This window comes from Candoia aspera, chromosome 11 (genome assembly GCF_035149785.1).
Source record: "Candoia aspera isolate rCanAsp1 chromosome 11, rCanAsp1.hap2, whole genome shotgun sequence".
Classification (NCBI taxonomy): Eukaryota; Metazoa; Chordata; class Lepidosauria; order Squamata; family Boidae; genus Candoia; species Candoia aspera.
Window position 1 is genome coordinate 493,839 of NC_086163.1, and position 24,127 is coordinate 517,965.

Genomic DNA, 24,127 nt, shown 5'->3' on the forward strand with positions numbered 1-24,127 from the left:
GACTCAGCCATTCCAGAAGTGCTACCTTACTGTAGTATGGTATATCAAAAGCACCTTGAAGAATAGGAACTCATTGTAAAATAAGCTTTAACTTCAGAATGAATGAATGAATGAATGAATGAATGAATGAATAAATAAATAAAACCTTGATATGTTTTGTCAATTCTTGGCAGTGAAAGTGCACACATTTTAATGGGTGGGGTGATTTTTACTCGGATTTAACATATTTGTATTTTCCTAATATGCACTTTCCTTTTAAAGTATTGCAGCCTGGCACAAAGGAGTTGGTTGATGGTGTATTTTTTATTGTATTTCAGGCTCGTGCTCCTTCACTGTGGAGAATTTTGCCCAGTGAAGGGACTGTTCCTCCAGAGGCGGAAATGTCCCTTACTCTAATAGTTAATTTGGATGACACCGTACTGTTTCAGGACAAAATCAACCTGGCTATAGCGAACAGTAATTCCTACATTATTCCAGTCCAGGCCACAGGCATCGGAACTACCATTGTCACAGACAAGCCATTTGCTCCTGCCATCAATCTGGGACCCCATTTCAGGCAGGTATCCTTTTCCACAGTTGTCTGTAGCTAATGAGAAGCCAGTGGGTCCTGCCACCCACGGAAAGCTCAGACCGGCTGAGGCAATGCAAATTTTGGTAGGTAAGTAGGATCCAATCAAGGTTGTTATGGTTCAGAGGTTCCTCATCTGGGTTCATTCCTGGGCCTGAATCTCTTCAACATTTTCATTAAGCCTTATGTAGGCAAGATAGGAAGTTGAGTAGCCATTCCTGAAACAATTAACTGATACAGTCTGCTCTTCCTTCACAAAAGAGACAAGCTTCCTCCCCTTTACATTGAACACATGATTCGAAAGTTTTTCGCTAATTATCCAGCCTAAGAAATGTTAAACCTTCAACCAGGCAGCTCTCCCTGCCAGATTCACACACGTGAGCAGACTCCTGTGGCAGACTCATTGCATCCAAATCATCAGAGACTTTAAGGATGAGTTAGTCCATGACCTCCTAACCAGGAGGGTGAAAATGGTCAGATAAGAGCCATAAAAGTTTAGGTTCCAACTGCAATAAATCTGCAAGCCATGCCAACAGCCAGCAGTCTAAGCACATGCTGAGGGAGGAAGTCGAAAACCCTCGCAGGTATCAAAGCAAACATTATGACACCTCACCCAGACCCAGACCCCCTCAGTGCTGGCAGGGATCTGGAAGTCCCGCACCAATGGAATAGATGTGCCTCTCTCAGCTGCTCATCTCCCAAACACCCCATACCATTGCTACTCCTGTAGCTTGGACATGCCAAAAGCTGTCAACACACTATTATGACTGCCTCACCAGTAACAAGGAAAGTGACACTGACACTGGCTCCTCTGAGAGTTTTACACAATATTCAAAGAATCATTGTAGCCCCCATGTAGCTGATGCCCAAACTGCCTTGCAAGCCAAATAAATCCCAGACAAGCTCGGTCCTCATGGCAACCCACCTGGGAGGTTTATCGTCATCTGCTCCCCCATCTCAGGAGCCTCTCCTGGCCTTGAAGGAACCTCTTCCTTCACTGGACAAGCCAGTGGACAAGGTTCCCCCTGCTAAAGAGATGAGATCTCTGCTTGCCGGTGACCTACATTTTGCTGCCTGTGCTGCACTGATTCTTCTAGCCTCCTTGCCAGAACTACAAGCATCCACCAGTGTTCCTTGTTTTACTGAGTTTCTCTCCCACTATGACATGCTGATACAGGAAGCATGGACTGCTTACAAACTGCTACTTGATGGATTTAATTCACTTTGTTTTATTAATATAATTTTTAACTGAAGATTTTTACATGAATAAAAGACAAATATGAAAACATAAAGAAAAATTAAGGGGGGAAAGTGTGAAAGACAACATAAAGAAAAAAAGATAGAAGCGACTTCCAATCGTGATTGCAGCAGTTACAAACAAACTTATTATCCATCCTCTCTCTCTAAGATTATCTTACATAGTTCCCCTCTATCCCATAGTCAACCATTTTTAATCTACAAACCCAAAAGTCAGCAACTCATTTTTTTTCATTTTCAGCAAAAAGCCCATAAAGGGTTTCCAGTCTTTTATAAAGGTGCTTAGTTTTATTGATCAAACAGATCAATTCTGCCATCTCTGTGAACTCTACCATCTTCAGAGTCCATTCCTTCATTAGCCCAAACTTTCTGGCCAGTAAATCCAATTGGCATTCTGCCTCCCCCATGATATTTCTAATTGAACTTGAAGTACCTAAACCCACAAGGGCCTTTACTTTGGCACGATATCATGCCCTCCCTTCAGCTATCCTTGAAGGCTGATATAGGAAGACTCCAAACTTGGAGTGATAATGCCCCTGCAACTCTGGGCACACAATAAAAACAGAGGATGTGCTTTTCCAGTGCCTGTACTACAAAGGTAGTCACACTAATCTCATCCTTACTACATAACTGCTATAGAGAGTAAGGAAGACGACCTTGCAAGTCTCATACTGTCTTTCAAGAGAGGCTTAAGATTTTGCCTTTCTTAATGGAGATGGCCTCTGGTCCTTGGGATAAGCCACTATCCCAAATATCTTTCTGCAGTGTTGTTGCAATACCAACAGCAGGTGGATTTACAAATAACTAACTTGCAAAATGCAATGATAACATCATAGTTGGGGCAGAATTTACCTCAGCCAGCAGCAGCACAGCAGTCTGGAGCACAGCTGATATTTCTGCATTCTCATGGGAGTTTGCCAGAGAAGCTTGGAGGATACCAAGACCAATTCCTGACCTTCACGATTCAGTGTGACAAGCAGAGTTTCCCACAGATCTCACCAAAGTGACTTCCATGCTGAGTTTGCTGAAAGATGGGACAGTCAAATGGGCCATACCTATCACTGAGAGCAATAAACCTTTCTGACTTAATCAATAATTTATACAAAGATTAGAGGTTCCTTTGATGATTTGGCAAGATGCCTGTTTGCCAGCCACATGGGACTGCCCTTGAAGACCACCTGGAAGCTTCAACTGGCCCAGAATATGGTGGCGTGGGTAGTGATGGGCATACCCCACAACTGGTATACCAGTTTCATCTGCAATGCCCAGGGAAACACCATCTCCATGAACTGCCCCTGCTGCATGGGACTTGGATGTCCCAGGATGAACAGGACTCTGAGTCTTCTGAAGCAGCAGGGGCCACAGAGCAGACAAGGGTACAACGGGGGAAGAGGAAGCTTTCCCAGCTCCATTTACTTTGGGGCCTGTAGAGAGTAAGGAAGATGACCGTGACAGAGATCGACAAGGTCTGTTGCCAAGGTGACAAGCAGTGGAGCATTTTTTAAGCTCAGAATGTCCAGACAATGTTCAGAAGCAGCTCAGATAGACATCTCCCTAATTCACTGAAGTATAAGGAGGAGGAGGAGATGCAGCACAATCACACTTGCAGGAATTCTCAAGAAAAGTAGTTTTAACCTTCCTTTGGGGTTGATTTCCTGGCTGGGTCTACCTAGTGGAGCTGACAAATACCCAGGGGCACAGGACAATTCTATACCACCCTGTTGCTTTCAGATAATAACTCTGCTACAACATACAGTGTTGCCAGGCTCTGTGCATAAACACTCAAAATTTGTGAGATGGTGATTATTTTGGGGCTCAATTTTATAAACTAGATTTAACGTGTGCCTACTTTGCCAAATTTAGGGTGCTTTGTAGCTTGATACAGTTTTCCCCATACTGACTTTTTATGCTTCCCCACATCCATCTAATGCTCCTACCCCTTCTTTTTGATTGATTGATTGATTGATTGATTGACTGAGTGCCATGAACTCATTTTTGGCTCCTAGCGACCACATACTGTATATTTTCTCCATGATGCCCCTTTTTAAACTTTCGCTTTTCATATATACATTTAGTTTTTAAGTTATATATCTATCACATCTTCTGGCTTTTTATAATTTTTTAGATATTAATTTTCACTTTTATATTTATATTTTAAACCCTTTATGCTTCATTTTAATGACTATACCTTACTCCCCCTTATGCTGGTCTCTGACTGTAATGAAGATTTGATTGATTGATTGATAAAAGAGTGAGTAGTTTGTGGTCTCTTGAGAGTAATGAATGATTTTCAAAAGAATGAAATCTGCCCGCTTTGTTATGCGGAAGTGAGTGGGCAATGTCAGGAGAAACATTAAATTGATTGCAGTTGGAATGAGGTGCTTAAGAAAGTAAAACAGAAGGGTCAAGAATGAATGCATGCTAAATGAATGTGGAATGAATACATAAGTGAGTGACTTATTTGTAGTTAGTGGTGTTAGCGTAACCTACATTTAGATTTTTTTTCTCTTATATCTTGTCTTTACTATAATTTATTTGTTCACTCTTTGCTATGTTTTGCATCTGGTTGCTTATTCTGAAATGGAATAGCATGATAGGTATGTCTTAATCCTTCTGTCCCTTTCCTAGTTTGGATCCATGCTGCTATCGTTTCAAGGTAACCAACTGTGGGCGTCGCACCCATCAGCTTTACTGGATGACTGAAGGTTTTGCCCCATTTCGCCAGCGCAACACGCTCCCTGCCGTCAGTGCTAACACAAAGAGCCAGACCTTCCACCCGAGGACAGAACTGCAGGGTCCTGTGTTCAAGCTTCAGCCACTGAGAATGGAACTGGCCCCAGGAAAGAGTATGGACATGGTCCTGGAAGGATCTTCTGATGTTCCCAAGGTATTCTTATGGATGCTGTACTAGAGGGCAGATGATCTCCAAAGTTCCTTCCCACCCTTCTATTATATACTTCTGTGATTCAAACATCCATGTTCTCCCTTTAGATTTATCGCCATGGCATTTCAGGTTCTGGATATGACCAGCATCTTCCAAGCAGGCCAGTTTGCTGTAGATTACTATAATAGTGTGATCAGTGCTAAGGTTTCACTTAGCGGCTGTAACTACCATATGGTCACTTCAGAGTTCTGCACAAGCAGTGTTATAAATGCTATTGGCTAAGATATTCTGTTTTCTTTTTTGTCTGTGTTTTATTCAGCTTTTCTAGTTTTTAAACCTATCTGAGTTTTTAGCAACCAGAGGTGGATTTTTGCTCTTCTTCTCTACTCTGAGATCAATATGCTGCCACAATTAGCATTTTTACTTCTACTAGTGGGAAAATGATGTAATTTGCCCTTGCTCATGGACATCTGGAGAAAAACCCGTTCAACTGAAGGCTGAAGAGGAACTTTTCAGCCTTGCCTCCTGCCCCACCTTTGGGGAGGGCATGTCTTTGGCCCTGTGCCAGCACTGGAGGGATTCCTAGGTGGCTTTCAGAGCAGGCCTTAGGAACTGGGTGGTGGAGGCGGTGGAGTGTCTCTGGTGGGGAAGCCCTCCCCACGGACATGGCAGAAAGCATCTTCATTCCAGTATGTTTACAAGGTGGCTTGTGTGCCAGGGATGAGCAAGCAGGATGAAGCCATTGGTTTTTTCTGGGCTGTTTAGTTCCCAGTAGGGCAGGCCAGCAAAAGTGTGCAGAGTTGTGAAGAGATTCTGTTGATTGCCTAGAGAGCAAGGCCGTTTGCAGGAGGCTGGTAGGGAGACTCGCCATATCAGCTCAAAGTCTCTAGGCTGATCTTGCGTATGAAAAGTAGGAGAAATGTAGTCAGTCTCCAGGCCCACAAGTGCTGGTGCAGAGCGCCTGGTGAATGGGAGGCTTGGGTGGCGAACTGATTGAAAAAGGGCGTTTCCAAGGGATGTCTCTTGGCATCGCCCCCAGTGTGGTTTCTGTCTGCATGGCTTACCACTTTCATCCTGGTGCTCTTTGCCTGTACAGTTGGTAAAGGAAAGATTGCTGTGCCACGCAATCATAGGGAAGCAGTCTGGAAAAGAGTGCATCATGAAGGTCGACGTCACTTGTGAATTCATTGCTCCAGTTCTACAGATTTCCTCCAGAGCAGTTACTTTCCGTGTGGAGAAGGTGAGCACTCTGCTATGAAGACTTCCTTCTGACATCGTACATAAGAGTAGCCAGAAGAGCAGAGCTTTGTGACCTGGCTTCCCCTGGGAGGTTGGAATCCAAAGTCCTTAGAGATCTCACCTGTCGGAGCTGATGCAGATACACCCACAGCCAGGACTTAAGAATGAGGGAATTTATTCTGGACATTAAGAGACTTATGCTACATTTTATTTTATTTTATTTTATTTTATTTTATTTTATTTTATTTTATTTTATTTTATTTTATTTTATTTTATTTTATTTTATTTTATTTTATTATTATTTTTTCAATTTATATAGCCGTCCATCTCACATTTGTGACTCTGGGCAGCTTAGATTGGAGTGACATACATAATAATATAAATAAAAATGTTTTTTTCAATCACAGTATTTAGCCACGAGGTCATCCTAATGCCTTGCAGCTAGGCTAGGCTGTCTTAGTTCCTTATATGCAGAATAACCCTGTCTCTCATCTCAAAAAGCTCATCTGTTAAGTAGAACCAAAAATCATTGTTTCTGTTTTGTTTTGTTCCAATTCAGAGTCTGCAGGCATCCCAGTTAGGTGGGCAGGATTTTGATATTTTTTTCAATTGGGAGGATTGTTTTCAAATCCTCAACTACAAGGTCAGTTCAATAGGGAAAGCCATGACCCCTCTCGAAGAGGGGTTGGGGGTCCCCTTCACTGCCTGTATTCAAGGGAATGCTGGAGAGCCACCGGTTTGTGATGCTTTGAGCTGGGTTCCTACGCTGAGTAGGATGCAGCAAACTCTGTGGCCATTCCAGTTCAAGGATTCTAGTAGCTTTGTCCCCATTGACAATTAGATGGAAAAGCGGGGTGGGGGAGGAATATCACTGTTCTTTCTAGGCCCATTTGCAGACCATAAAAATATTGAGAATTCTGTTCCTTCAGTCTTGAGGTGGTTTTTTTTTTTTTTTTTTTTTGCCTTCTGCTTTTCTCTGGCTTCATTCTACTGTTTATAAAAATATTCCTTATATTATAACTGAAATATTCCTTCAGAAGCAGTGTTGCTGGGAGCAGGAAGGTCCTACTATGAAATGGGTATACAGTCTTTAATGTTTTGTGGGCCAGATTTCTTCAGAGTAAATTGCAGGGAGCTGCGTGTCAGTAGCGATCAGATCTTAAAATATAGAATAGTTATGACCATCCATTGTCTTCATACACACACACACACACAATATGTGTGTGTGTGTATATATATATATAAATTTTTATTGGTTTTTTCACAGAGTAAAAACAATACAAATTTCAAGTTAAATAGAGAAATAGAGAAAAGTGAAAAAGAAAGAAAAAGAGATAGAAAAGAAGGAAAAGGAATAATGAAGAAGTGGCTTCTAATCTTCTTAACAACAGTTATAAGTACATTTATATTTTGCCCTCTCTCTGTAAGGTTACATCAAACTTTCCTTCTTTCCATAGTCTACCCTTTCTAAAAATCAAATCATCAGTTCATTTTTTTTCTTTTTTCAGCAAAAAGTCCATAAAGGGTTTCTAGTCACTAATAAATGTAGTAAACCTTTTTCTAAGCAAACAAGTTAATTTTGCCATCTCTCCATCATGGTTCCATCATGGTTCACTAACCATTCCTCCATTGTGGGTATTTCAGAATCTTTCCATTTTTGTGCATAGTCTCACAGCAGTGATCATATACAAAAATAATCTTCCATGGCTTTTTTCTTGTTGTCTGGCCATTTATCCCATCAAAAAAAGTTCTGATTTCAGCTGAATCTTAGTCTTTAAAATACTTTGTATCAGTATACGTATTTGAACCCAAAATTTTCTGACTTTTTTTACAAGTCCACCAGGCATGATAAAATGACCCTTCACATTGTCCATATTTCCAACATAAATTTGAGGTACCTTTATACATTCTAGATAATTTTTCTGGAGTCATATACCAACGGTACATCATTTTGTAAAAATTCTCTTTTGGGTTATAACATAATGTGACTTTCAATCCTTTCAACCACATGTTTTCCCATTGTTCCAACAATATTTATATATTTACTTACTTACTTATCTATCAAATGTTATGTCCAAAATTCATAGCCCATGTTATCCTACACTCTTTCACTTGCTCATCCTCCAATTCAAATTTCAGCAAGAGTTTATATGTTTTGGCAGTTACATGTTCATCATTTGTACAGCCATTTACTTTTTTTCTGACATATTTTTCCTTTCTCTCTCCCTTCTGATGACACTATTCCCACCAGTTACTCTTTATCTGTCTCAGGCAGCACGTTTGAACAGATTGCTATTGCAGAGGTCTGAATTCCTGCTTTTGATGAGGGCAAGAAACTTTGATTCTGGAGAGAAGGAGGAGTCACACAATTTACATCGTATCTAGTCTAGTGGTACAGAAGACATGAGTATTTTTAAGTAATATTTTAAAAATATAGTAGTCCTGCATTAATTGCCATGTGCCACTGATACCAGAGAATCTGGTCAGTTCCTGCACTAAGTAATAGATTGAACATCAGTGGCCCTTTCTCATTCTGCCATGTTGTGATTCTGCCTGTTTTTTCTACCTGAATGTGTGATTATTTATCCTTCTTCTTGTTTTTCTCCAGAACCCTAGTGACATTTTGACTGCCCAGTACAACCCTCTGTCCTTGAAGAATATTTCCTCTTTGCCACTCCGGGTTGTTCTTTCTCTGCAAGAGCCCTTTGCCCTTTGTGACACAAATCACAGAATGGTTCCAGCTCCTGCACAGGTAAGAGAACTACCCGTGACCTGAATATGGTTCACATCCTGGACAGCAAAACCGTCTCAGAATGCTGGAGAGACAGAAAGTCTTGAGGAATCATAGTATGAGAGGAATACAATTAGGAATGTGCATGAAACAGCAATGTGTGTTTTGTTTCAAACCCAAATCAAGTATCAGAAGCAAAGTCTGTTTCTTTTTTTTTGGACAGAAACAAACCCCAGAATATTTTTGTTGTTATGGGTTTGGGGCAGAATAACACCTGCAGGGATCCGAGAGCAATTTCCAAGAGGGGTGAGGAGGGAAGGTTTACCTCTGTCCTCTCCATCCCTCAGCATAATGCAGTGTCTTTTAATATCAGCATAATACATATTTTCTCTTTTTTCAATCATTCTAATCTGTTCCTAACATTGTATGCCAGTCAGAGTGATTATGCAGTCGGACAGCTTTACAAACCTGATGAATAAATAAACTCCTAGCCTGCTCTCCCCGCCACCTCACCACTCCGGTGCTTTCTGCTGCCTCCCTCCTTGCTGTCGCTTATCCTTGGCCTCCTCCTCTTCTTCCCTCCCAACTTCTGCATAGGGCTTCAGCCCATTCAGAGTCCACTGGAGTGGGAGGCCAATAAACTTCAGCACACACGTAACTGGGAAAAAACAGCTCCTGTTTCATTCTGTATCTGGACCACGTGGGCATGTTTCAGCCATTCCAAAAACAGCTGTTCCATACATAGAACCCTTTGTGCACAAACTGTTTTTGTGATATGTTTTGCACAGTTGTTTTTATGTATATTTTAATGGTAATTTTTAGATGGTTATGTTTTTAGTGTTATTTTATTGTAAACCGCCCAGAGTCCCCCATTGGGGGAGATGGGCGGTGATATAAATTTAATAATATATAAATAAATAAATAAAATATCACTGACATGTATTGAACTTTGTTTCCAATTCAGCCTTTAATGATGGGTGTTGGAGAGGTACATCATCTTTCTGTCAGATTTGACCCCAACTGTAGAGAAGACCTGTGCAGTCGAGTATCAGAAGAAGTTCTAGTTTTGCGTTACTTGGAGCATCCTCATGTGGACTGTGTCGATCTCCGGGGAGAAGTGCATTTCCCAAACCTTCACTTCCAAACAATGGATCTCAATTTTGGCTGCATCTTGAATGACACAGAAGTTATACGTGACATCAGTATGAACAATTGCAGTCCCCTTCTAATCAAATATCGCTGGTCCTTCCTGACAGATGATCGTGAGTCCTTTATCAGGTATAAGCCATGGTGTACTCTGGAATTTTGCCTGATTTCTGGTCATTCATAGCACATGATTCATTGTGTATTAATGAATTCCATTTTAAAAAGCTGATCTTTGAAGTATTACTTCTGCCCAAGAAAAGTGCTCTAGGTGAGACTCTAAAAGATCTAGCTCCTTTCTCATTTCTGAGTTTATAGCAGTTTTCATAGATTTTTATTTTTCTTGTTTAGTATTGGTAGTCCTCATTTAATGACCGTGGTGGAGACCAGCAACTTGGTCATTACACGAAATGGTCACTAACTGAAAAATCACATGACCATGACTGTGCTTATGATTTTGCTTCAGCTTTCTTTTGCTTTACAGCATCAGAAGGATACAGTCCCAAACAGCTGGGTGAGCCCAAACGGCAGAGAAGGTTTCCAGAACTAGGCTCACAAGGAAGCTGGGTAAAAGGGCAAATCTTACAGCTCTTTTCCCCCACTCCCCTGCCCTTTGGAATGCTCACCCCAGCACTGGGCTGATTAGCAAGAAGAGAATTAATGTTTGTATTTACATTCATTGGAGAGGAAGGGGTTACAAGAGATGAAACAGGCATGCATTGGGGAATGCACATGGAAAGGAATGTGCTACAGCCAGCTGTTTGCCAGGGCCCTGCTGCCAGCTGCTTAGGAGGCAAACAAAAGCCTTTAGTGTGAAACTGATCAGGGTCTGGTCAATTTCAGACAGCAGCTGCCAGCTACAGGTTCTAATCAACTAGGTTGATTAGAGTAGGTAAGGAATTGGTAAGAGATCACTTAGCTGCTTTGAACAAGTTCAAGTCTCCTGGACTGGACGGGAGACCGAAGAGGAATGCAGGTCAAAAGAGGCAAGGAATTGGTAAGAGATCACTTAGCTGTTCAGGTCTCCCGGACCGGACGGTTTACCTCCCGGGTACTGAAGGATCTGGTGGGTGTGATCTCGGAACCACCGAATGAAATCTTTGCGAGCTCCTGGAGCACGGGGGAGCTGCCAGAGGACTGGGAAAGAGCGAAGGTGGTTCCAGTCTTTAAAAAGGGGGAAGAAGTCGATCCAGGAAACTACAGACCAATCAGCTTGACCTCAATACCTGGGAAAGTCCAGGAAAAGGTAAACAAGCAGCGGGTTTGTGAGCACATAGAAATGAACAAAGCGATTACTAGAAGCCAGCGTGGGTTTGTTAAGAACAGGTCATGCCAAACAAGTCTCATTGCCTTCTTTGGTGAAGTGACTAAATTAGTGGACCGAGGAAATGCCGTGGATATAGTATACTTAGATTTCAGTAAGGCATTGATAAAGTGGACCACAGTCTACTTCCTGGTAAGATAGAACAATGTGGGATAGACAGTACCACTACCAGAGGGATTTGCAGTTGGCTGACCAACCGCACTCAGTGTGTGGTCCACAACAGAACTGCATCTACGTGGAGGGAAGTATGCAGTGGGGTACCTCCAGGTCCTGTCTTGGGCCCAGTGCTCTTCACCATCTTCATAAATGGCCTAGATGAGGGGATTGAAGGGGTGCTCATCAAATTTGGGGATGACACAAAGCTGGGGGGGAATTGCTAACACTTCGGAAGATAGACTCAACATTCAGAAGGATCTTGACAGATTTGAGCATTGGGCCCTATCCAACAAGATGCAGTTCAGTGGTGAGAAATGTAAGGTCCTGCACTTTGCCAGGAAAAACCAGATGCACATGTACAAGATAGGCAGCAGCTGGCTCAACGGTAGTGCCTATGAGAGGGATCTCAGTGTCCTGGTGGACCACCGGTTAAGAATGGGTCAGCTGTGTGCTGCAGCTGCAAGACAGCCAGTGCAGTCCTGGGCTGCATCAACAGAGGGATAGTATCAAGATCACAGGAAATGATTTTGTGTGTGTGTGTCAGAAGCACCTACCAAGGGGCTTCTGTATTGAAAGGATTTGCCGGTAACATCACTGTTGCCCAGGGGATGCCCACGGGAAGCGATGGTACCGCTCTATACCACACTGGTGAGGCCACATTTGGAATACTGCTGGTCACAATACAAAAAAGATGCTGAGGCCCTAGAAAGAGCGCAGAGAGGAGCAGCAAAGTGATGTGGGGTCTGGAGACTAAATCCTATGAGGAACTGGGCATGTTTAGCTTAACGAAGAGAGGACGAAGGAGAGACATGATGGCAGTCTTCCCATACTGGAAGGGCTGCCACAGGGAAGAGGGCGTCGATTTATTCTCCATGGCACCTGAGGGCAGGACAAGGAGCCATGAGTGGGAGCTTGTCAGTGGGAGCTCCACCCTGGAAACAAGGAGGAATTTCCCGACAGTGAGAACTATGAAGCAGTGGAACGGCTTGCCTCCCGGAGTTGCGGGTGCTCCATCGCTGGAGGTTTCCGAGAAGAGATTGGACAGCCATTTGTCCGAGATGGCATGAGGACTCCTGCCTTGGGCTTGGGCAGGGGTTGGACCAGAAGACCTCCAAGGTCCCTCCCAACCCTATGATTCTCTGATTCTCTGATATGATCCTATGAACTAATTAAGGTCACTGAACTGAACCTGTTAACTTGCGGTTAGCACTTTCTAGGGAAGCACTGGATTGTGGAGAAAAGCCGCTCAGGAAGAGATTGCTTGTTTTTTTTATTTTATTTTATTTAAAATATAAATTACAAAACACACAACCAATAGTAACCAAAATAAAAAATTCAATCAAACAACCAAAACATAACATTTTTAACTTTGTAACTTAACCTCTAAGTGCACCCATCACCCGTAGGACCTATAACTCTCCTTATCTCTTTACTTTTTATTATCACACATTTTTATTATTAATAATTCTTAATAAGCTCTCTTCTCCAAAAAGATAATATATATTGATCTGGTTTTACTCCCTTCCCTTTAACAAAAACATATTCCAGAAATTCACCCCATATAACATCGAAATCGTTCCTCTTCACCAAACCCTTTTTATATTTTAGTTCACATGTCAATTTATCATTAATAGCAATATTCCATACTTCTTTAAACCAATCTTCAAGCCATACTCATAATCCACTTTCCATTTTTAACTACTATTAATCTTAAGGCAGTAACAAAAATTATTATCATCTCTTTCTTTTGCCACTCTAATTTTATATTTCCAAAATTTAACAATAATGCAATTTTTGGACTTATTTGCAAATTAATGGATAATATTTCATTAATCTCAGCAAAAACCTTTTCCCATTTTTTAAAAATATTTTCACATTCCCACCATAAATGTAAATAAGTCCCAATTTCTTTTTTACACTTCCAACAATTTTTTAAATTGTTTCTATTATAGTAGTACAATATTATTGGAGTCATAGAGCATTTCCAAATTGTCTTATAACAATTCTCTTCAATTCTAACAGACATATTTTTCATAATTCTTTGTGTCCAAATCTTTGACCATTCCTCTTCTGTAATATTAATACCTAAATCACTCTCCCAACTAAATTTCATTCTTTGTTGTGCTGAATTACATTCTATCAATTTTTTTATAAATTTTACTTACTAACCCTTTTATTACATTGTCTGTACTGTTCCACTTTACCTGTATTATAAATTCCTCAAATTTTGTTAATTGTCTACATTTCCCATATTGTTTAACCTAATTCATATTCCATGACTCCAATTGTAATACATTATACCAAGATATATTACTCTGTCCAAGTATTCCCTTTATATCCTCTCTACTAGAAACTTTACTTAACCAATCTTTCAATCTATAATATTTTGCCGTTGTTTTAACTCCTCCTGTGATAATTTTATTGGTAGCATCCAAAATAAAAATTTTATTTTCAGTAAAATCTTCATTTTGCATAGCGCTACCCTCCCAAATCATGACAATTTCAATTTTTTATATCCAAGTATTATCCAAGTATTTTTTATTTCTTCCTTCAATTTATCAAATTTCAATGTTTTTAAATCCTGTAAATTTTTAGCTATATTTATCCCCAAATATTTAAAATTCTCTGTAATTTTAATTTTCTATTTCTTTTGAATTTCTTCTATTTCCCTTCTACTATTATAGATTAACATCATCTTGGACTTGTTCCAATTTATTTTCAAACCTGTTACTTCTTCAAAATCTTTCAAATGTTTCTGAATGTTACTTAAAACTTCTACTGGTTCTATTATAGTTAATAAAGTATCATCCGCAAACAAACTAATCTTTACTTTTTGTCCTATTCTTTCTATATCTTTATCTTTCCTTATCGCATTCGCTAATAATTCTATCACTAAAATAAATAAAATTGGAGATAGAAGGCAAACTTGTCTTGTTCCTCGGCTTAGGTTAAATTGTTCTGTTATTCCATCATTAACTAATACTAAAGCTTTATTCCCTGCATATAATCTTGTAATAATATGTTGAAATATTTTTCCAAATCCCATTTGTTGAACTAATTTTTTTTAATATTGGCCATTCTACTGAATCAAAGGCTTTAAAGATATCTAATGCTATTACTCCAGCTTTTACCTCTTTTTCTTTTATATAATTAATTACATTTAATAACCTTCTCATTAAATCTGCGATTTGTCTTCCTTTTATAAATCCACTTCGATCATTTCTAATATATTTTCCTATAAGCCCATTCAGTCTTTTCACTAAAATTGCTGTGAATATCTTAGCATCTTGATTTATTAATGATATTGGTCTATATGAGTCAATTTCCAATTTATCTTTTCCAGGCTTTGGAATCAAAACTATTGTAGAATACTGCCAGGATGGTGGAATCTCCCCTCCTTCTAAAATACTATTAAATATTTTTTCCAATTTCAGAATTAATTTTTTTTAAACACTTTATAAAATTCTTCCCCAAGCCATCCATCCCAGGCATTTTTCCAACTTTCAAATTCTTTATAACCTCTTCTATCTCTTCCCTTTACAAATTTTTGTTCTAAAAATTTTTGTTCTGGGGTTTAATACTTAAATTTTAATACTTAAATTTTTCTCAATATAAGTTCTAATTTTCACTTCTGAACTCCCTTTAGTTGTATATAACTTCTCATAAAATTCTTGTATTGCTTTTATCTTATCGTTCATCAGATTACATCTGTTTCCTTTTATATCTTTAATTATACCTATTTCCATTTTTGTCTTGTTCAACTGAACAGCCCTGGCTAACATCTTAGAATTTTTATTGGCATATTCAAAATATTCTCTTTTTAAATAAATCAAATTTCTCTGGACCTTTTCCATCTCACCTCCTTGCAATTCTTTTTTTAACGCTAATACCTCATTCAAAATTTTCTTATCTCTATTAATAATATAAATTATTAACTTTTGTTAATAACTCACCAAAGAAGCAGTTTAATTAGTAATTTTAACTATCTTTTCCATAAAGCCAAGCAGCAGCTGGTTTCTACTAGTGCCGTCTCATGGAGGAGCCGGAGGCGTGTCCCAGAGATCGCGTATTTAGGCAATCTCTCCTCATGTGAGGGTGGGGGAGAAAAAAACGGGTCAGGCACAGAACAATGCATACTGACTGACTGTTATGGCAAACGTGACTGAGAGAAAGATGCTGCGAAGGCTGTAAATGTGGGCTTTGGTTTCAGAGTTCCTTTTTCATCCCTGTTGTGGCTGAACAGTCACTGTCCGAGGCAGTAGCTAAACGAGGGCTCTCTGTAGCTTCAAAGACTGGTTTGTGTTTTATTGGTCTTCTCATTGTACTGAAATCAAAGCCATTTAGGTGGACTCCCAGCCCTACTTTTACATTCTTGAGGGAGCTGCATCCCACCATTAGTTTTATGGAGTGGTCTCTCCTCTGCCTCTGACCCTCACTAAGAGTGTTCCAGAGTGGCTGGATTTTGTTGCTCTGTAGCCTTTTCGTTTGGCTTTTGAAAATGGGAGAGAGAGAGGAGAGGAAACGGTGGAATATTCTCAAAGATCTGCCCACAAATCTGTCTCTCTTGCTCATGGACTGGAGCTCAGTTTGCCTGAATCAGACTTTCCACAGGGTTAGCCCCAGGAATTGCAACAAACACAATTACTGCATCAATGCGGTGCAATCCTGAATGCCAGTAACACCTTTCCCCAGGAAAGCAGAAACTGGCCCAGCAGAAATACTTGTGATGGAGAATAGAGGAAGGAGTAAGTAGCTCAGTAGTAAGGACTTTGAGTAATGCATGGTGCCAAGTACTTTCCATGATGCTGTCCCTCACAGCAATTTCAAGTAGTTACATTGTCTTGTGCTTCAGCAAAGGATCGTTACCTTGTCGTGGTGCTGGAGCTTGAGCACCTCAATGATGCCATGAGCTAAACCATGAAGGGCCACCCAAGATAGGAAGGTCATGACAGAGAGGTCAGACTAAATGCGATCCCTGGGGAAGGTAATGGCAACCCACCCCAGTATTCTTGCTGTGAAAACTAAATGGATCAGTACAACCAGAGATATGTCGGTATACCATCGGAAGATGAGACCCCCAGGTCGGAAGATGGTCAAAATGCTACTGGGGAGGAACAGAGGATGAGCTCAACTAGCCCCAGACGTGATGATGCAGCTAGCTCAAAGACGAAAGGACGGCTAGCGGCTGACGGTGCTGGTGGTGAACGGCGATCCGATGTTCTAAGGATCAACACACCATTGGAACCTGGAATGTAAGATCTATGAGCCAGGGCAAATTGGATGTGGTTATTGGTGAGATGTCAAGATTAAAGATAGACATTCTGGGCGTCAGTTAACTGAAATGGACTGGAATGGGCCACTTCACATCAGATGACCACCAGATCTACTACTGTGGACAAGAGGACCACAGAAGAAATCGAGTAGCTGTCATGCGCTGCCTACCGCTGAGTAAAACACAGACGCTGATTCGGAGAAGAGCAGGTTCAGGTTTATTCAAACGTAGTGCTAGACGCGAAAAAAGCTGAGAGTGAAGGGAGCGCGCCGGTGCGGGGTTTAAATACCCCGCGCCAGTCAGCGCCCCCTCACCTTGGGTTGCGTCATCCCCCCTTTGTCCTGCATGCTTTTGTGCCGGTAGGTGAAGGGTTGCGGGGCCCCTGCTGGTGCCCCGGGATTGCCCATAATCTGTTTCTTCCTTCAGCCGGTTATTGCTGTCAGCTGGGCAATCTCCATTGCGCTTTGCTGACAGCTTAGGTGTGCCTCGTGATCCGCCCTGTCTTTGTCTTTCCTTCTTCCTCTTTTGTGTCCTGATGGCTGAATCATCCGGCTGGGGTCTGTGTCTGTTGTTGTGCGTGCTATGCTTATCTTAAGTCCCTTCCTCTGCTTCCTCGGTATTGTCATGTGTGCCGTTGTGCTGATGTCTTCAGCTCAATGGCACTCATGACATACTGCCCCCCGTCCGAATAGTGCCCCCCCCCCCCGGCCTTCCGGTTTTCTCCAGGAGAGCTGTCAAAAATTATTATTATTTTTTTTTTTAAATTTCCCACCGGAGTGTTTTCGCCCCTCCCTCTGTTCTGCCCTCTACCTCGTGTCCATCTTTAGGGTGTGTTCCGAGTGCGCATGCCCCGACCACACCCTGGGCGTGCGCATGCCCCGGCCACACCCTGCTTGTTTGGCTCAGTTCGTCGAGGGAAGAGGCGTGGCTGGTCGGGTGCTTTTCAGCTCCAGGTAGGAACCTTATCTTTTTGCATTGTGTGATCGCCATTGTATGTGTGCATCCTGGGCGTTGCCCCCAGGCATGCACTGGTGACCAATCGTCACTCCCTCGTGGGCTCGAGGCGGGGGGAGGGTGAGTCCCGGGGGGGAGGAGGTCTACTCAAGTCGCGGGCTTGGGGGGCCCTTTCCCCTGGGGGCGCGGCGGGTGGGGGGGGGAGGCCCGCGGGGAAAAGGGTGTTCAGGGGCCGGTTCGCCTTGGCGACCCTTTGGCTTGTCGGGGTACGTCCTGTGGAATGCCCGGGTCAGGTCTGGCGCCTTGACGTGTTGCGCCGCCACCCATTCTGGGTGGGGGAAGTGTTTCCACCTTACTAGGTAGTGTAGTGTTCCCCGTTGACGGCGAGAGTCGAGTATGTCTCTTACTTCGAAATGTTGTTGGCCGTCGATCATCACTGGGGAGGGCAGTGCCATGCTTGGGTGCCATCGAGAGGTGGTTGCAGGTTTCAGGAGGCTGGTGTGAAATACCGGGTGGAGTCTCCGTAGATTGTGCGGCAGGTCCAGGCGTATTGCCACCGGGTTCACTATCTGTGTCACTCGAAGCGGCCCGATATACTTAGGCCCCAGTTTTTTCGAGGGTTGTGGTGACTTCAGGAATTTGGTGGATAGGTAGACCATATCCCCTGCCTGGAACGTCGGTTGCTGGCGCCGGTGCTTGTCGGCCTGCTCTTTGTAGGCCGCCTGTGCTTCCTTCAGCGCTGCCGTGATTATTGGCCACAATTCCGCTATCTTCCATCCCCAGTCACTAGCGTCCACTTGGGGTCCCGGGGGTTGCGGTAGCTCCGGTATGGGTACGAAGTCGCGCCCCGAGACTACTTCGAACGGGGTTTTCCCCGTGCTCGTGTGGACGGCGTTATTGTATGCGACTTCTGCGAACGGGAGCAGTTCGACCCAGTCGTCTTGGTGGTAGTTGGTGTATGAGCGTATGAATTGTTCCAGGGTGGCATTGAGGACCTCTGTGACTCCGTCCGTCTGGGGGTGCCAGGCCGTGGATAGGGCTTGTTGGGTCCCCGTCAGCTTTAGGAAGGCCCGCCAGAATTTCGAGGTGAATTGTGTGCCCCTGTCGGTCACCACGCGTGCGGGACATCCGTGTAACCTGTACACATGTATAAGGAAGAGTTTGGCTAGTTGCTGGGCGGACGGGACCGATGAGCAGGGAATGAAGTGGGCCTGTTTCGAAAAGTAGTCTTTAACCACCCAAATGGCCGTTTTCTTCTGGCTGGGTGGGAGATCTACTATGAAATCCATGGAGATTTCCTCCCATGGGCGGGAGGGCTCCGTCACCGTTTGTAAAAGTCCCGGGGGCTTACCTGGTGCCCGTTTGGCCCTGGCGCATGTCGGGCAGGACGCTACATAGGCTTTCACGTCCCATCTCAGCGCGGGCCACCAGAATTGACATCGTTTTAGATGCAGGGTCTTTAGGAACCCGAAGTGTCCCGCTTGCTTGGTGTCGTGGGATCTGCGCAAGATCGCCTGGCATTGCGAGTCCAGGACATATATTCTGCCTTCCCCCCATGCCAGGTCCTGTGCCATCGTCACCTTGTCGGGGTTTGCTAGTAGCCAGGGGTCGGTTTTGAGGGCGGCGGTGAGGTCTGCGCGTATCCCCCCTGGCAGTTGTGGGTGGCGCCGTCTGGTCACTGGTTGCCCCACCGTCGGTTGCGCCGTGGGGTTGGGCTGCCTCCGAGCGCTGCTCCGGGTGGTCACAGCCATCCCCAGCTGGGAAGCGGATAGGACCGTCCCGATCATATCTGGGGCGGGCTCTTCGTCTTGGGGCAGTCGGGAGAGGGCGTCAGCCAGGAAGTTCTTTTTGCCCGGCATGAACTTCAGCTGAAAGTTAAAGCGGCTGAAGAATTGGGCCCATCTGACCTGTTTTGGGCTGAGGCGTCTGGGCGTCCGGAGGGCCTCGAGGTTCCGGTGGTCTGTCCAGACCTCGAATGGTTGGGTGGCTCCTTCCAGTAGGTGCCTCCATGTTTCTAGCGCCGATTTTACTGCGAAGGCTTCCTTCTCCCACACGTGCCAACGCCTTTCTGTCTCTGAGAATTTCCTCGACAGGTAGGCGCATGGTTTCAGGACTCCTGTGGGGTCCTTTTGGAGTAGGATGGCCCCCAGGGAGAAGTCTGAGGCGTCGGCTTGGACCACGAACAGCCGTTCTGGGTCCGGGTGCGCGAGGATTGGCTCCGTGGTGAACAGCGCTTTCAGCCTGTTGAATGCGGTTTGTCACGCGGGAGTCCAATTTAGTACTGTCCCTGGGTTCTTGGTGCGTCATGTGTCCCCCACCCCTTTAGTTTTGAGGAGGTCTGTTAGGGGGAGGGCTATCTCCGCGAACCCCCGTGCGAATGACCTGTAGAAATTCGCGAAGCCGAGGAAGCTCTGGAGTTGGTGCCTGTTGCAGGGGCGTTCCCAATTCACCACCGCCTCGACTTTTGCGGGGTCCATCTCTATGCCTTCCCCGGAGATTCGGTACCCCAGGTAGTCTAGGCGTGCTTTATGGAATTCGCACTTTGAGGGTTTGGCATAGAGTTTCGCCCTTTTTAGCTTCTCGAGGACTTGTCTGACTAGGGTCACGTGTTCCTCGTGCGTCTTGGAGTAGATGAGGACGTCGTCTATGTAGACCAGGACCCCTTTGAACAGGTGTTCATGCAGAACCTCATTGATGAGCTGCATGAACACCCCCGGGGCCCCTGCTAGTCCGAATGGCAGCACTTTGTACTGAAAGGCGCCTTGGGGGCAGTTGAACGCAGTTTTCCATTCGTCCCCCTCCCTGATTCGGATTCGGTAGTACGCCTCGCGAAGGTCCAGCTTGGAGAATACTCTGCCCGTGGAGAGGTGGGCGAGCATGTCTTTCACGAGGGGTAAGTGGTATTTATTGGATAGGGAAGCTGCGTTGAGGCCCCAGTAGTCGGTGCAGAGCCGTAGGGTGCCGTCTTTTTTCTCCCGGAATAAGACGGGCACTCCGACCGGTGAGCATGCCGGCTCTATGAAGCCCCTCTCCAGGTTTTTGTCGATGAACTCCCGGAGGGTTGTCATCTCCTTCGGGGTCATCGAGTAAATCTTCAGCCTAGGTAAGGGGACATCGGGCAGCAGGTCAATCCTACAGTCCATCTTGCGGTGGGGGGGTAGTTGATCAGCTTCCACCTCTCCGAAGACCTCTGAGAAGTCAGCGTATTGCTCAGGTAGGTCTTCTGGGGTAGCTATGTTGTCCTGGGTTGCCGCCTCTGCCCGTCCCACAGTGGGGTTGGTCCTGCCCGCCGGAACTGGCGCCCGGTATGCGCCGTCGTCGAATTGGAAGGTGCGGGTCTTCCAGTTGATGCGCGGGTTGTTTGTCGCGAGCCATGGTATTCCCAAGACTACGATGGGCCGCCCTATGTGGGTTACCACGAACGATGTTCGTTCGGTGTGGGTGCCCATTTGTAGGGTGACCGGCTTGGTCTGCATCGTGGCTGGTTTCCCTCCCGCTGTTGAGCCGTCCAGCTGGTGGAATGCCAGCGGCGTGGGGAGGGGGAGGCAGCGTAGGTCGAGCTTGGTGACTATGTCGGGGCGGATCAGGTATTTCGAGCACCCCGAGTCCACTAGTGCCGCGGCCGTGGTGGCTCTGTTGCCCACGGAGAGCTTGATTGCCGCCATTATTATGGAGCTTTCGTCGCTCTGTCGAAGTGATTCGTGCCTCTGTCCCACCACCTGCCTCACGGCGCGTTTTAGGGCAGGCGGGGAGCGTTTCCCACCGGCTGGTCTGGGTCTTCGGCGTCCTCTCCACCCAAGTAAGCGTCCCAGCCTTTGTCCGGTGTTGCTGTGGCTCCGGTCATCCGGCGGTGAGGGGGCGGCGGCGGGTTCGTTGGTTTGAGGCTAGGTTTCAGTGCAGGTTTGGGAGCGCTAGCTAGGGTTTGGTTGGAGAAGCAATCTGCCGTTTTGTGCCCCATTTTTCCGCACCTCCCGCAGGGCCCGCGAGTAAATTTCTTCCTTTGATATGTGGGACCAGCCGGCCCCAAGTGTGGCGCGGGTACCTTTGGGCTGGTGTTGGTTTTGTCTTCTGTCGTCGCCATTAGGAAGGTGCAGTGCGCGTGTTCCGCTCTCCCCGCGAGGTGGATCCAGCCTTGCAGAGTCTCCGGGTCGTCCCGGTAGAGAGCCCATTGGAGTACCTCGCGGTTGAGGCCCCTTTTGAACATTTCTAGCAGGGTGGTCTTGGACCAGTCGTTGATCTTCCCTGCGAGGGCTTTAAATTTGAGGGCGTAGTCCGGGACAGTTCGTGCGCCCTGTTTGAGGCTTTGGAGTGCGCTTTTAGCCCTCTCTTTGGCTAGCGGGTCCTCAAAGTAGTGCTTCATCTCGGTGATGAAGGCATTGAAGTCAGAGAGGGCAGGGGAGTTGGACTCGTACATTTGGACGTACCGGTCCGCCGCCCTGTCTTGTAGTTTGATCGCCACGGCTGCGATCTTGTCCGCTTCTGAGTTAAAGGAGTGTCCGTGCCGCCCCATGAACTCCCTGGCGTTCGTGATGAAGAACGACAGTTTCGCGGGGTTCCCGTCGAAGAAAATGGGGAAGTCCTTTGGGGCCCGGGCGTTCGGTGAGTCCCCTCTTCTCGCTTCCCGACCCATGGCTTCGTCCGCCTGGGACGCTTGTTGGTTAGCATTTGGCCTATGGGGGTGCGACGGCCCGCTCGGGGTGTGGATCGGGGTGTGTACCTGCACGGGAACGTAGTTGTGAGGCGTGGGGGACATCAGCGATTGCAGCATGGTCCTGAGGTCCCTTAGCTGGGCCTCCATGGCCGCGAGTCTGGCTTGTGTTTCCCCGTCCGAGATCCGCGCCGCAGCTGGGGTCGGATCTGTCGGCGTTTCCGCAGGGTTGAGCCGCCGGTGGGGTTCAGACGTTCCCGTCCGCTGGTCAGCTTCCTCCATTTGGAAGTGAATCGGCTGGGTTGCCTCTCCGTCCTCCACCGTGCTTGCTGCAGTTGGGCTGACGCTCCACGCCTGTGGCTGGGGTGCGATGTGGGGCGGGGGGGTCTCCGCGGGCCTCGGGAGGTATGTTGCTCCCTCCCGTGGCCGGGTCGCCTCCGCCTCCGCCTCCCTCTGGGGTTGGAGCTGAGGCTCGGGGTGGGCCGGGAGGGTGTCCGTGGCTCCTGGGGTCCGCGGTGCCTCGGGCCTCGATCGGTCCTCCTCCGCTTCTTGCCGTGCGGTTCGCCCGCCTTGGCCGCGACGCGTCGGCCCCATCGCTCGTGTTCTTCTCGCCGTCTATTCCTCCCGCGGCTCGTTGTTGTCCGGTGGGGCTCGGCGAGGCTGAGTTTGTGACTCTCAGCTTTATGTCATGCGCTGCCTACCGCTGAGTAAAACACAGACGCTGATTCAGAGAAGAGCAGGTTCAGGTTTATTCAAACGTAGTGCTAGACGCGAAAAAAGCTGAGAGTGAAGGGAGCGCGCCGGTGCGGGGTTTAAATACCCCGCGCCGGTCAGCGCCCCCTCACCTTGGGTTGCGTCATCCCCCCTTTGTCCTGCATGCTTTCGTGCCGGTAGGTGAAGGGTTGCGGGGCCCCTGCTGGTGCTCCGGGATTGCCCATAATCTGTTTCTTCCTTCAGCCGGTGATTGCTGTCAGCTGGGCAATCTCCATTGCGCTTTGCTGACAGCTTAGGTGTGCCTCGTGATCCGCCCTGTCTTTGTCTTTCCTTCTTCCTCTTTTGTGTCCTGATGGCTGAATCATCCGGCCGGGGTCTGTGTCTGTTGTTGTGCGTGCTATGCTTATCTTAAGTCCCTTCCTCTGCTTCCTCGGTATTGTCATGTGTGCCGTTGTGCTGATGTCTTCAGCTCAATGGCACTCATGACAGTAGCCTTCATAATTAATAGTAAAGTGGCTAAAGCAGTGCTTGGATACAACCCAAAAAATGACAGAATGATCTCAATTCGAATTCAGGGCAAGCCATCTAACATCACAGTGATCCAAATATACGCCCCAACCACAAATGCTGAAGAAGCTGAAGTAGAGCAGTTCTATGAGGATCTGCAGCACCTACTGGAGAACACGCCTAAAAGAGATGTTATTTTCATCACAGGAGACTGGAATGCTAAGGTGGGCAGTCAAATGACACCTCGAAGTACAGGTAAGTATGGCCTGGGAGAACAAAATGAAGCAGGACATAGGCTGATAGAATTTTGCCAAGACAATTCACTCTGCATAACAAACACTCTCTTCCAACAACCTAAGAGACGGCTTTATACATGGACTTCACCAGATGGACAACACTGAAATCAGATTGACTACATCCTTTGCAGCCAAAGGTGGCGGACATCTGTACAATCGGTAAAAACAAGGCCTGGAGCTGACTGTAGTTCAGATCACGAACTTCTTCTTGCACAATTTAGGATCAGACTCAAGAGATTAGGGAAGACCCACAGATCAGCTAGATATGAGCTCACTAATATTCCTAAGGAATATGCAGTGAAGGTGAGGAACAGATTTAAGGGACTGGACTTAGTAGATAGGGTCCCGGAAGAACTCTGGACAGAAGTTGGCAGCATTGTTCAGGAGGCGGCAACAAAATACATCCCAAAGAAAGAGAAAACCAAGAAGGCAAA

At 45.7% G+C, this 24,127-nt stretch overlaps 1 protein-coding gene across 1 annotated transcript in view; it reads left to right on the forward strand.

Annotated features, from left to right (window-relative positions):
• HYDIN (HYDIN axonemal central pair apparatus protein) overlaps positions 1-24,127 on the forward strand; it is a 287,221-nt gene that overhangs the window by 76,503 nt on the left and 186,591 nt on the right. The window contains exons 18-22 of the mRNA XM_063313067.1: positions 318-556; positions 4,454-4,712; positions 5,806-5,949; positions 8,557-8,700; positions 9,644-9,971. Coding sequence (XP_063169137.1) covers positions 318-556; positions 4,454-4,712; positions 5,806-5,949; positions 8,557-8,700; positions 9,644-9,971 — 1,114 coding nt within the window. The remainder of the gene's footprint in view (positions 1-317; positions 557-4,453; positions 4,713-5,805; positions 5,950-8,556; positions 8,701-9,643; positions 9,972-24,127) is intronic.